The 13,360-nt window shown below is 45.2% G+C and overlaps 1 protein-coding gene across 5 annotated transcripts in view; it reads right to left on the reverse strand.

Moving 5' to 3' along the window:
* Positions 1 to 13,360, reverse strand: part of BAZ2A (bromodomain adjacent to zinc finger domain 2A) — a 34,045-nt gene that overhangs the window by 13,058 nt on the left and 7,627 nt on the right. For 4 of the 5 annotated variants that reach the window (XM_068559789.1, XM_068559785.1, XM_068559786.1 and 1 more), the window contains 6 exons: positions 5,771 to 5,908; positions 3,559 to 4,152; positions 2,499 to 2,684; positions 1,781 to 1,999; positions 838 to 1,326; positions 632 to 692 (listed from right to left, as the gene is read on the reverse strand). In XM_068559789.1, the coding sequence (XP_068415890.1) occupies positions 632 to 692; positions 838 to 1,326; positions 1,781 to 1,999; positions 2,499 to 2,684; positions 3,559 to 4,152; positions 5,771 to 5,906 (1,685 nt within the window). In that variant the 5' untranslated portion in view covers positions 5,907 to 5,908. The remainder of the gene's footprint in view (positions 1 to 631; positions 693 to 837; positions 1,327 to 1,780; positions 2,000 to 2,498; positions 2,685 to 3,558; positions 4,153 to 5,770; positions 5,909 to 13,360) is intronic. The other variant, XM_068559790.1, reaches the window with a different exon arrangement.

A 13,360-nucleotide genomic window follows, 5' to 3' on the forward strand; every position in this document is an offset into this window, starting at 1 on the left:
CGTAGAGGCCAGGGTTTAGTAAGGAACTCTGTGTTCTGAGCAACAGATTATTCTAAGACTAAGCCTTATCTTTCTCTCAAAACTTAAAGCAGAACTCAGACTTGGTGACCACAAGTAGCCTACGGGGGCGGGGGTGGGGAAGGTCAGGAAGGCAGTTATTCCTATAAAGCCCTTGGTGTGCTGGCTTGTCCATTCTGGTCTCATACTGTTCCTGACCTTAAAGTGCATTAAAAACAAAAAAAATCCCAATTCATGGGGACTAAGCCACTCCCCATTCACTGCTATTACTTCTCTAAGCATACAGGACAAGGTAACTCATTTGGACATCTGAACCCTAGACCCACCAGCTGAATTTGGAAAAGATAACAGCAGTAGCCCCCTGAGGAAAAAACTGAGTGGTCACAAAATGAGGAAAGAATGGGTGAGAGGAGGAAGACCGTGACAGAGGAAGAAAGGAAGCCTAAGAATCTCATGCCCAGAAACATTATCACTGCAGGTAACTATCCTTTAACCCATTCTTGTCTAGCCCATTCCTCCCCATCTCAGATGAGAGGAGCTCCCTTCCCTTTTTCCTAGAGTCATTCATTAAATGTGTCAAAGGTCGATGCATGCAGCAAACTAGAGCATTTACCCATGTTGGAGGGGAAGACGAACTTCTTCTGGGGTAGCAATACGTCTCCTCAGGACATCACCTTGGGGAGGAAGATAGGGGATACCCAAGTTAAGAGTTCAAGCAAAATACTGAGACGACAGGCCAGTGAGGAAGGGCTAAATGCCTCATGAGACAGAAACTTTTCCTGGAACCAGCTAGGGGTGGAACAGAATCTAGACACTCACCACTACCAGAGGGAGTGACTCCTTCTCCAGTGATCTCTTCCAGGTCAGCAGTCGTCTCAAGGAAGCTGCTGACATTCTTATTTGCTGGGGAGGCTGCTGGGAAGATAGCTGCTGGGGAAGGTGCGGGGGAGGCTTTTGGGGAGGTCACTGGGGAGGCTGTCAAGGAGACTTCAGAGGAGACGGGTGGGAGGGCTGCTGAGGAAGTTGGAGAGACTGTTGGGAAGGCTGCCGGGGAGATGGCTGGGGAAATTTCTGGGGAGGCTGCTGGAGAGACTTCTGGAGAGATTTCTGGGGAGGCTGCTGGAGAAACCACCAGGGAGACTGCTGGCGAGGCTGTTGGTGAGACTGCTGGCGAGGCTGCTGTACGGAGCTGAAGAGTGGATGACTGGTCAGGGGCTGGCTGGGTCAGAGATGGTGGGAAGTCTGAAGTCTGAGTCTCCATGTCTTCCTGTTCTGCATCACTGCCATTATTCAGGTCAAAGCTAGTATCTAGAATCCAAAGGGACAGGATGGCTAAAGGAAGAATGATCATATAAAACAAGAGAATCTACTCAGACAAACCTGGATGAAGCTAAACAAGGTTACTTCAAGGGCTTTCCCCTAGGGTTGGAAAAAGAGAAGTAGCCTCTGGCTCTCTTCCCCTACCGTTCATGAAGGTTAAAGGGCAAAACTGCTGCTGCTGTCACTGTGTGAAGAAATACCTTTCACCTGGAGCCAGTAAAGGCCTCTGGCCTCCTTTCTCCCACAAACTCCAAGTCTCACCCCACAAGTTCTTTTGGGCACAGGGCAGAAGTCAGAGCGCTTTTTTTAGTCCCACTACACACTATTCCATGGCCTCCTCAGCTCCCAGGAAGGCGCTCTCACAGAATCCCCACCCCTAAGGCCTGCTCTCTCACCTCTGCCCAGGCCAAGGACTTCCTCTGCCCTAGCTCTCCTCACTTACCTTGCAGCACAGACTCCCCAAGGACAGGTGGAGAGGTGGGGCTGGCAAAGATAGAGGCTGAAGTTTGACTGTCATCTGCCAGGAGACTGAAGGCAGTGGCATTATTGAGGGAAGGACAATCGAGGGCAGAGATCACAGGGCTGTCCTCAAGAGGCAGCTTGTCCTCTGCACCCATCAGCTCTGTGTCATCTATACCGTAGAGTCCTCCAGTCACTGGCTCTTCAGGGGTGAAAAAATCAGAAAGCAAGAGTTAAGAAATACTAGTCTGAATATATCCAGTTCTAGTTCCTATATTGTGAAGCTTCTTTCTAATATTAGGGAAAGGCAAGGCAATGGTTTCTACCCACAGACCAACACAAAATTCTAGCATCTATCATAAAATAGGCCTTTCTTATATTTCAGTGGGGTAAAAGATAATCGTTCAATGGCAAGTTAGTGAGAACCCAAATAGCCCATCTGTGTGGTAATAAGTCCCTATCCAGGGCTCCTGGCCAAAAGGAACACTGGGAGAGAACCTGGGAAATGAACCAATTCAGCTCAGAGTGCAGCTGGCCCAGTCAGGCCTGTGGCATGAAACTGTGGTCTGCCACAGGATCATCTGGAGACCCCAGTGCCCCAGATTCCCAAATACTTTCCCTGGCTTACTAACTCTTCCAGGTGGTATAAGCTGACTACCCTCTACATAGATACGTTGAAGGGAGCCAATCTCCAAGCCTACCCGGTGCCAAAGTGTTGAAGGGCTCCAGAGAGACTTCACTGAGGATTGGAGTGTCTTCCAGTTGATCAGGAAGATGTGAAGGATCATCTAAGCAGCTCACTGTGGGATCAGGGACCAAGACTGAGACCTCTTGGTGTAATGATTCCACAGAAGGGACAGAGCCGTTGTAACCACACATCTTTAGTTCTAGGAAATCCCAGGAGAGGGCAAAAGTCAAAATCAGTGCCGTCAATGGGTTCAGTTAGCTATTAGTAGGCAATCTTTGCTAGAGGGATGAATGTTCATTCTTTCAACATTTATGGGTCCCAGTTCTATGTTGGGTACCGATCATACCGAGAACTTTTGAGTACACAAAGATGTGCGAGGAAGATCCTGCAGCAGGTAAAGAGGGGAAAGAAGAGTGGGGTCTGAGACAAAAACCCCATCATGTTCTCAGCTGTTTCCCCCATCCAGTTAAACAGAGAAAACATCCTGTGATTTTACAGGGTAGTCACCCTTGTACTTGGAATCAATAGCAGACTAAGCATTTATCTATTCTGAGGGGAAAGATGAGAGGGACTGCACATGTACCTATGCTAACAACAACAAAAAAGAAAGGAAATTGTGAGTAGACAAGCAATGGTGTGCTCTGCCTGTTCCTTCCCTCCTGCATGTGCCAATCACTACTTAGGGCTCAGCCCACTTTAGCAGCCAGTTTGGCCCTGCCATAGTCAAATCAAATTGGCCTCTTTGCCTCCTGCTGATGCCCCAACCCCTTCCTATAACTTAGAAGAAGGCTTTCTTGATGCAGGGTGTCTGTTGGGGCTGTTTCGGGCTCGCCCACCTGCCCTCTCCAGGCCAGCAGCTCTGCATGAGCTTGAAATAATTTGCACTCCCACTCTCGAGCTGGTGCTGCTGCCACAAAAACACCAGCCACTTGGCTCTGCTAATCACCAACATGCAAATCAGCCTCCACTGCAGAGAGCTGGAAAGACAAGTTTTCCTCACCTCAAAAAGCCACTGCGCCCCCCAGAGCCCCATTTTCCCTCTCCCAACCCAGCTCACAGACCCACAGTTATACCTGGCTGCTCCTCTTCCAGCTCCAGGCTGCCTACCAAGCCAGTGCCATTCTCCGCCACAACTGAAGTCAGCTCCTTTTCTGCTGCCTCATCAGGATGGATACCACTGCCTACCTCCTGGGAGGGTGCAAAGGTCTGGATGCTGGATCCCAACATAGGAGAAGTCTGTGGGGAGGTGAAAAAACTAGGGGGTCCATTGGGCATCACCTCAAAATTCTGGTCAGGAAAGGAATCATATAGTTCCTGTGAATCGAAGTTAAGCCCCATGGGACTCTGGGTACCGTTGGCCCAGAACTCTTGGCTCCCAGCCCGAAGGTTAGTGTTGTGACTTGGGGATGAAGGTTGCCGGCTGCCCCCAAGGATGCCGTTGAGTGGGTATTGTCCCCCCGAGAACTGGGAGAGAAGGGGTGGGTCCTTGAGGTTGCTGCCAGGATTGGCAGATGGGTACTGTGAGTAGTTCCAGAGACAGTCATAGGCCACGTTGGGGTGATGGAGGTGTGAGGTGCTGGAGGAGTGGGAAGCAGAGTTCAAAATCCCTGAAGTAGTAGTGTGAGATACAGTAGATAAGCCATTAACATTCACATCCCCATTCAAACCTGGCAGAGAAGGAGGGAAAAGGGTCAGTTACAGCTATGTATGCAAGTAACACTATAAATTCTACTAAAGGAACAGCACTGATTAGAAAAAGGGAAGGTGAAGGGGTGGGGGATTCCCCCTCTACTGTATTTATAGTTTTTTGGTCTCCAGGGAACACCAAACCCAGATGCTCCTGGGTGGAAGCTTAGCAATCGCCGCTGAGGCTGCTGAGTAGGGGACTGGGGAACTCTCCCAGCCTACCACAAGTGACCAGCAGAGAGCTGGCTGCTCTTGATGCTCAGGGCTTTTTAAATTTTTTTTTTTAATGAAACTGTTCGCAGACGCCCTACAGTGACTTGCATTCTTCCCCACCCTCATTCCCTGGAGGAATTCTTCCCTTGGAGTGGCATGACTGAACTCTCTGCCCCCCACCCCCTGCCGCCTTCCCCAGTGCCTGTTTGCCCCACAGTGGCACCAGAAGGGACAGCCTCCACCTCACTGGCACATGCAGATCCAGCACTTTGTGCTGGGCTAAGAATAGAATTTGCAGTCACCACAGCAGAAAGATCCCAGCTCGGAAGGCTGGGCTTGGCCCCTCCCCATAGGCACTGGAGGGTAATACGCAGGGGGGGAAATCTCTGCATGAGCAGTACTGCAGACTTCAGTTCTCAATACCAATGGCAGCCTCTGGACCGGAGGGCAATCAAATAAAAGGAACCAAGATACTAAGGAAGCTTCGGGGGACGTGGTGGGAACAGTCCTCCAGCGAAATAAGGGAGTTTCTATCTATCTGCAACCCCCTTGTGAAAGACAGGAGGGAGTGGTGAAGTATAAGCCTGTGGCAGTATTTTTCTGCTGCAAGGAAGGAGGCAAACATTTGTGCCTCCCTCTGCTTCCAAGCATAAAGTACCTGAAACCAAGGCAAGATTAGAGGTACTTGGCAGGGCCATGGTACAGAGCAACTGATAAGCCAAATCCAGGAAAAGACCTGATCCTGGCAGCAACACTTCCGTCTGGAATTATAGATGTTTCTCTCTGGGGAACTAGGTAAGAATTAAAACTCTCCCTGTCCCTATCTTCTATCCACAAGGACAGGAGGTGGCACAAGCACTTCAAGCATCTGCTCTCTTCTCTGCTGCACAAACTAAAAGGCAAACACACCCCAACCTTCACCCAACCCCTCCACCCCCAGTCCTAGGGGAGGGCTACTCCAGCCTCTAAAAACAGCTTCTTAGAGGGCTGGCCCTTTATCTGTTTCTCACGGGTCCAACCTGGTTATCAGAAGCAGCAGCCGGGGAACAGGGCTAGGGAACAGCAGCAGCCACCTCACCACTCTGGCAGTAGCCAGGGAACAGGGCTGACAGAAGAGCAAGCTAAGATGAAAAGGCCAGTATGTTTTTCTAATCCCTTCCAGCCTTAAAATGAAAAGTGTTGCTTCCATAAACCCCTAGAACTTGCTCTTAGAAGTTTGGCTTCTCTCCAGCAGCTGGAGTTCTGAGGATTCACTTCCTCCCTTCCCACCTGGCATAAAAGAGAGCTGTTGTGAAGTAGCCAGTCCAGAGCCAAACCTTACCCCATCAACCTGCTCTAAAGGAGCGGTGCCCACTCCCTCCCAGGCCATGTGGCCCTCACACTCACTTTTCCCTTGCTGGGGGAAGTTCATGGGAGACCCGTTAGTGTAGAGCCCCTCCCCTGAGGAGGGAGAGGGTTTCAGTCCTGAGGCAGCAGGTGCAGGGGGAAGGCCAGTAAAGTTAAAATGGTCGTTTGCCTCCATTTCTGTAGGAGGGGAGAGAGAAGGGAAAAAAAATACTGGAGGTTAAACAAGGTTATGTCACCTGGAATCTTCTAGAGGGAATGCCCCCTCCCCTCCATCTACTTTACTTACCCTTCTCCTACCCAGGTACTGGATTGGGAGGGAGGGGGGTTGCGGGGGGAGTGGGGAAGGAGAGAAGAGAAGAGGAAGTGGAAATATACTCCTAACCTGGGCAATGACCTCATAGAAACAGTGTTTTAAAAAGTCAGAATTGTGGAGATAAAAAGAGTTAGGGAGAAAACCAAGATACACACCTAGAGGAGTCTTCCCCCTGTATAAGCCCCACCCTCTTAACTCCCAGCCCAGGTTACCCCTCTATGTTAGATATTAGCCCTCAATTGCAACATTTAACATTCTCCATCCTTCCCCCCCACCCCCGCCAAGGTAAGGCCAGAGTCCCACTCTCAGGGTATACAGAAGGTTCTCAAAGCCATCTTTCTGACAGGAAAGCATGGACGTGTTGGCAGAAAAAGCATGTTTAATACATATACTGTTTTATTATTATAGTTGAGTTAAGAAATTTCCACGTTACCCTATCCATAGCCCTAGACATCTGAAGAAGATAGTGTAGTTAACTGAGTAAAGGAATTTGAAAAGAATACATTTCAGGAAAGGTGACCATAATAGCAAAAGTCAAATCATCCAGTAACACGTCTACTCCTTTTTCATGGGAAATACCATGCTCTCTAAGAATATAGCTCACAAAAGTGTCAGAGCTGGAAAACTGATTAAATAAGAGAGTGTCCCAAGGAACAGTATTCTATTATGTCTACTGTGATTACTTCCCCATGTTTTGGTTTTGTGGCTTAAATGTAAATGGTCACTGAGAGTATAGCTAGGTACTTAAAGTTGTAAAGTGCAGTGGCTCATTGGGGAGTAGTATGGTTAAAAAGCTCTTCACCCTCTCCTGAATACGATGAGGTGATATACTACTAGCAATGATGATGAGAATAAATTTACCTTCAATAGAGCAAAGAGAAGAAGGAAGAAGACAGAAAGCAGAAGCTAGAATTACTGGCAAAGTCTGACACATCAATCAGATACTTATGATGTACTAGCGCATACTAATTTGTTATGTGAGAGACATGATCTGTCTTGATACAGAAAAAGCAACTCCTTTGGTTACCACAGAAGAGTAAAGGACAGAAGAGTTCAGGTATAAAGATTTCTTTATCAAGCTCCCAAGATGAGATAATAAGCAAACCTAGGTGATGTTTTAAATAACCTCTTAAAAAAAAAACAAACTATAAGTAAAGCTTTTAAAAGAATGAATAAATCAGTTAAGAACACATAAGACCACTGCCCAAGGTTTGCAAGAATCATATTCTTGAGCATGCTAGATAATGCAAATTAGCCACCATTAGGTGAATCTAACATAATTCTGAGCATGAAATATAAACCCTGTACAGTAAGTATATGGCATGACAGCTATAAGATTTTCCATGCTTGGGACTTCCCTGGTGGCAGTGGTTAAGAATCCACCTGCCAGTGCAGGGGACACAGGTTTGATACCTGGTCCGGGAAGATCCCACATGCCACGGAGCAACTAAGCCTGTGCGCTCTAGAGCCCATGCTCAAGAGAAGCCACCACAATGAGAAGCCCACGCACTGCAACGAAGAGTACCCCCCCGCACCGCCTGCAACTACAGAAAGCCCATGTGCAGCAACAAAGGCCCAATGCAGTCAAAAATAAATAAATTCAATAAATTAAAAAAAAAAAAAGATGTTCCATGCTTAATACCATAATTGTCTCTACCTTTATCAATTTTAACTGGAATTTAAAAAATAAAAGCAGGGGCTTCCCTGGTGGCCCAGTGGTTAAGACTCTGCCTGCCAGTGCAGGGGACACGGGTTCGAGCCCTGGTCCAGGAAGATCCCACATGCTGTGGAGCAACTAAGCCCGTGCACCACAACTACTGAGCCTGCGTGCCGCAGCTACTGAAGCCTACGCAGCTAGAGCCCGTGCTCCACAACAAGAGAAGCCATTGCAATGAGAAGGACGTGTGCCGCAAGGAAGAGTAGCCCCTGCTTGCCACAACCAGAGAAAGCCCGAGAGCAGCAAAGAAGACCCAACGCAGCCAAAAATAAATAAATAAAGTAAATAAATTAAAATAAATAAGTAAATAAAAAATAAAAGCAATTTGTATTTTGTCAATTTAAGGGGGGAAAAGTTTTTAGGATAAACTCATTTCCCATACAGGATTTCCCATCTTCACTCTAAAATAAGCAGCAGACCCAAACGTGCTTTTGCATCAATGAAGAAACTCGGTCTCTACAGAAGACCTCAGGGGCCCCCAGCATTTCCTTATAGTTAAAGACCATCCTCAGCACTAAGGGATCTGAAAAATAAGCATCATGAGATTAGTGACCCTTCCGAAATGAAAGACACCAAGGAGGAAAGTTCATTCCCTATACTCTAGGTTAGGTTCCTTCCAAAGCTTACATCACAGGGAGGACTTCCTGGAGGTCCAGTGGTTAAGATTTCGCCTTCCAATGCATGAGATGCGGGTTTGATCCCTGTTGGGGGAGCTAAGATCCCACTTGCCTCTCGGCCAAAAAACCAAAACATAAAACAGGAGCAGTATTGTAACAAACTCAATAAAGACTTTAAAAATGGTCCACATAAAAAAAAAAAAAATCTTTAAAAAACAAAACAAAACAAAGCTTACATCACAGGGAATTCCCTGGCAGGCCAGTGGTTAGGACTTGGTGCTTTCACTGCCAGGGCCCAGGTTCGATCCCTGGTGGGGAAACTATACGCCGCCAAAAAAAAAAAAAAAAAAAAAAAAGAGGACATTCAAGGATTCATTTCGCAAGTCTAGAAATGCTATGCCTGGAGAGCCAATCTCATCTGATCCCCACATCTCCTCTCCCCCAGTTTTATGCACAGCCACACATCTGCTGTGCGCTGGACTATATTCTCCCACTCAATGATAGGCCACAGTTCGTTTTTCCTTTTTCTGTTTGAATCCACGAGGAAACTAGTGACCTTCTCATCTCTGCTACTCTGGGACAGCATAGCATTTCCTGTCTCACAAATTACATACTAATAAGCATAAATGGATGGCTTACAGAAATCAGATAAGTAAAAGGAATGGGAAGTTATCTAGTGCCTGAGGTCTGTTTCCCCAGGAGCCTCTACTGAGGGGTCATCAGGACCACAATCACTTCATTTATAAGAAGCTTCCTAGAAACATAAAATACTCTGTGCTGTGCAGTGAGATCAGCGCAACAACAGTGAGCTCTAGGTGCAAATCCCAGCTCTACTACCATTAGCTGTGTGACCCTGATCAAGTTACTTAATGTTGCTGAGCCTCTACTTCATCATTAGTAAAAATTTTAGTACTTACCTCCAGGGCTTGTGAGGGTTAAATGAGAAAATCTATATAACGGACCTGGCACAGCATCTGTCACCCAGCAAGCACTCAATAAATTTTAGCTATTATTATTAGACAAAAAAGAGTAAAAACTATTTTTTATTTTTAGTTTTTAAAAAGATAGTCATGTCCAAAGGGTCAAAATATAATTTAAAACCATTACTATTTTTACTAGTATGGGAGATACTACAAAATCAGGGATGATCCTCCCAGCCAGACTTCCTTGTATGCAACTAGACTCTTGATTTCAAGAGAAGTTTTGCATGTGGGATCTTAGTTCCCTGATGAGGGATCGAACCCAAGCCCCCTGCATTGGCAGAGAGGAGTCTTAACCACTGGATGGTTAGGGAAGTCCCTACACTCTTGATTTCAGATGTCACTTAAATATAGGATCACATTATAGGAATGCAAAGAAAATGCGGGCAGCTCCTCTCAGCAATAAAACCAGGGTTACTTTATTTTAACCTTCCTACCCAAGATGCTTTTCACAATAAAGCCTGAAGGTAAATTATGTCCTCCCATCTAGAGCTAATAAGAAGAACAGTAAAGCAAAGGAGAGTGCCTCCCTTTGAACTAATGGGATTTTGGCCAAATGAAAAAAGAAATCAGTCAGTGCCCAACCCCCAGAATAGTAGACAGCTCTCCTGACCAGGAAGTACAATCAGGCCAGCACCCAGCCCAGTCCCAGTAGTATGTAAATGGATCTCTTAAGGGCCTCTAAGCTTCATTTATAAGAGTTAAGGGACATTGCCCCTTAAGCTTGAGGCAGTAAAGCTCTTGCCACATGGCCAAATAGGCTGCTCTTTCTCTCAGTTGCTACTGAAGAGTTACTACTCTGTGGACCTGTGACATGGTTTTGACAGAAAAGGGCTGACAATGCACAATGTTGAAATAAATGTTACAAATTTCAACACTGTTGCAGGTGCCCTGACCAACCCTAACACTCAGACCTCTGAGGCTACCCCCAGAAAGACAAGACACATTAACACCATCTAGCTGGACACTTGAGCAGTCCCTGCAGCTCCTTGGTTCATTCTTCCCACATAGAATACTAAAATTCCACAAATAGAGAGGTTTCTAATTTTGGGGGGTGGGGAGAGATTTCAAATGTCTATCTTTACTAAACAGTGAATGTAAATCTTGCAGTATAGTAAATAAATCATACTACTACATTTTAGATTTGTAATTGTGAATGTTATGAAGGATACTTCTGAACTCTACACATCTCTGGAATCATCCACCATACTCTAATACAGTGGTTTCCAACCAGGGTGATTTTGCCCCCAGGGCACATTTAGTTATGTAGAAAGGTACATGCTACTGGCATTTAGGAAATCAAAGCTGGGGATGCTCCTAATGATCTTGTAATACACAAGACAGCCCACTACAACAAAGGATTATTTGGTTCTTGCTCAATCAAGAGCAAGGTTGAAAAACCCTGCTCTACCACAAAAGCTGCCTCATTTCCCATTTCTACCCTATACCCTGGGGAAGATCCCAAAGTTTTCACTACTCCCAATTCCTGATGCTGCAAACAAGCATGCCTTCACTTTCAAATCTAAAAACTCCTTCCTGGCTAAGCTGTCTTCCTCCACCAAAAGAGTTCCAAGTGCCAAGCCACAAAATCAACATGCCTTCTTCCCCAGTAAGGATAGCCCATTCAGACAGCCCTGGTAACAATCTTCCCTTGGAACCCAGACTCAGACTACAGCCATACTGACTGAGACTCATTCTCTCAAAATGTCCTTTCCTTAACCCCCTTTTCCTAGTCAGGACAGTGAGGCAGAAGGAAGATGATGAAAGAAGGAAGATTATTATCCTAAGGGAGGCTACTCAAAGACAACTGCCATGTCCAGGCTGCACAGAAGAACACAAAGATGATTGTTCTCTGTCCTTCTTTCTTCTATACTATGTAGGTTCTACAGCATCAACCAGAAATTAAGTTCTACCATTATATCTCCAGCACTTTAGTGCTAAGTACATTAAAAAAATGAAAGGAAATACTTGTTGAACTCATAGATTGAGCAAATGAATGGGTAAATCTGTCTTTTCTGTCACTACCAACTTATTCATCCAATAAAGTTTGTGATTTTTGCTCCCACCATTCTCAAGAGAACCAAAAAATTCAGCTTCATTCTTCACAGAGATAATTCCTAGAGGGAAGAAAGGCCCCAAATCTTGACATATTTTAGACAGATGTCTCATGCAGAAAATAAGGCCTGGAAACAGGGAAGCATGATTTAACTGAACACTCAAGGTATATAGCAGGTTTTAAAGTATTTGGCAACTGAATAAAGGAACCATATACTAACAATCTAGGCTAGGTTTTCTGCCACAGCTCTGGTCACTTCACTGTCAGAGGACTGGAAATGCCTTTAAATTGCAGGACACTAAAAACCACACTCCAGAGGTTGTAACAAGGTTATTTCCCTTTCAAGCTCTGATTGTTTCTCAGAATTTCAGCTCTAACAGTTAATGACTTCACCCCTTCCTTCAAAAATCTATCCCCCTCCCCCCTAAAAAAAAAACTGAGCTGAGAAGGCAGGTTATACAGTGCCCAAGCCCAAGAGAACAAAAGTAGCAGTACCACTTGTCTCTTAAGAACCCTCACGGTTTTTGTTTTTTTCTGGCCGCACCTCGCAGCTTGTGGGATTTTAGTTCCCCGACCAGGGATCGAACCCAGGCCCTTGGCAGTGAGAACGTGGAGTCCTAACCACTGGACCACCTGGGAATTCCCAAGAACCCTCGTGCTTTAGTTTTTAATGAATATTTGCTAAACTGTTTGGTAATATTTTCATTATGTAAAATGCCCCTTTAATTATTCTCTTTAACTAGGAGAAGGACAGAACACCACGTAACAATAACACAATGCTACTTCTACTGCCAGTGACCCAATCCAAGAACAGTCTCCAGAACTCTTCAAAGAAGACAGGATTTTTGTTTTGCACAATTTTATAAATCTCAAAATTATGAAGACCAAAAAGTTGGTAAAAAATGGTCCCTCTGACCCATGTGCAGCAATGCTGATAAAGTATTAACCTTAGACTATGAGGTATATAAGGACATCCATATCCTAAAAAACAAATCAGGAAGATTATCTGCCCCAGGAAATCCTCAAGAGTTTTATACTTCACTCTATGTCCTAGGAAATAAAAACTTTGGCATTACTGCCTCACTGTACACATCTCACACAAAGTCAAACATCATACCGGTTATTGGACTAACTTCCACACTATTTTAACTGTATTTTATTCTTTTAGTAAAAGAATATAGCAGACCTCTTCAGAGGTGATAACAAAGGTCAACATCAGCAAGACACAGTAACCCTCACAAGCTTTGCTCCTCTCTTGGCAACACCTGATTCCAGAACCACAAGACTGCAAGATGAGCCTCTCAGGGCATTCTAGATTTCCGACTGGCTCTGAGGTCGGCCCACATAGGTCTCTCTACACCTCAAATTTTTTCCTTTACGGAGAGGCTTAAAAAAAAAAAAAAAAAAGTCAATATTAAGAAACCCACTTCTCTGAGAGAAAAATGCATCCATTTCACAAAAAGGCCATGAAAGGTTTACTTCATTCAGCTTTCTGATCAGTCGTGTATCAAATGAAGCCATAGCTATCTACTTTCTCAAAATCAACTTTTATTTCTCTTAAAGAGTCCAAAGAAATAAGAGTAGTCTTTCTCCTTCCTTCATTCTTTTAACTTCCACCAGGGAAAATCAATTTACTATTCTGTCAGGCCCCAATCTAGGTAAACAAAGGTTGAAGAATGGGGAACTTAAAATCACTGTCAAGAAAGCAACTCAAAGGAACCAATCAGTCAAGCAGAAGGGCAAGAAAAAGGACAGTGACACTGAACTCGTTTTTACTGTTTCCAGACTATCAACCCCAACAGCCCCAGTAAAAGGAGCAATGATGCTATCTTAACAGTGCCACATAATCATATATGTCTATCTGGTCCTATCCTGGACCTTTAATCTAAGAATCTACAATTCAGGTGGAAAATACTGAAAAGATTATTTAAATGTTAGGCTTAAGC

The sequence above is a fragment of the Eschrichtius robustus genome, chromosome 13 (genome assembly GCF_028021215.1).
Source record: "Eschrichtius robustus isolate mEscRob2 chromosome 13, mEscRob2.pri, whole genome shotgun sequence".
Classification (NCBI taxonomy): domain Eukaryota; kingdom Metazoa; phylum Chordata; class Mammalia; order Artiodactyla; family Eschrichtiidae; genus Eschrichtius; species Eschrichtius robustus.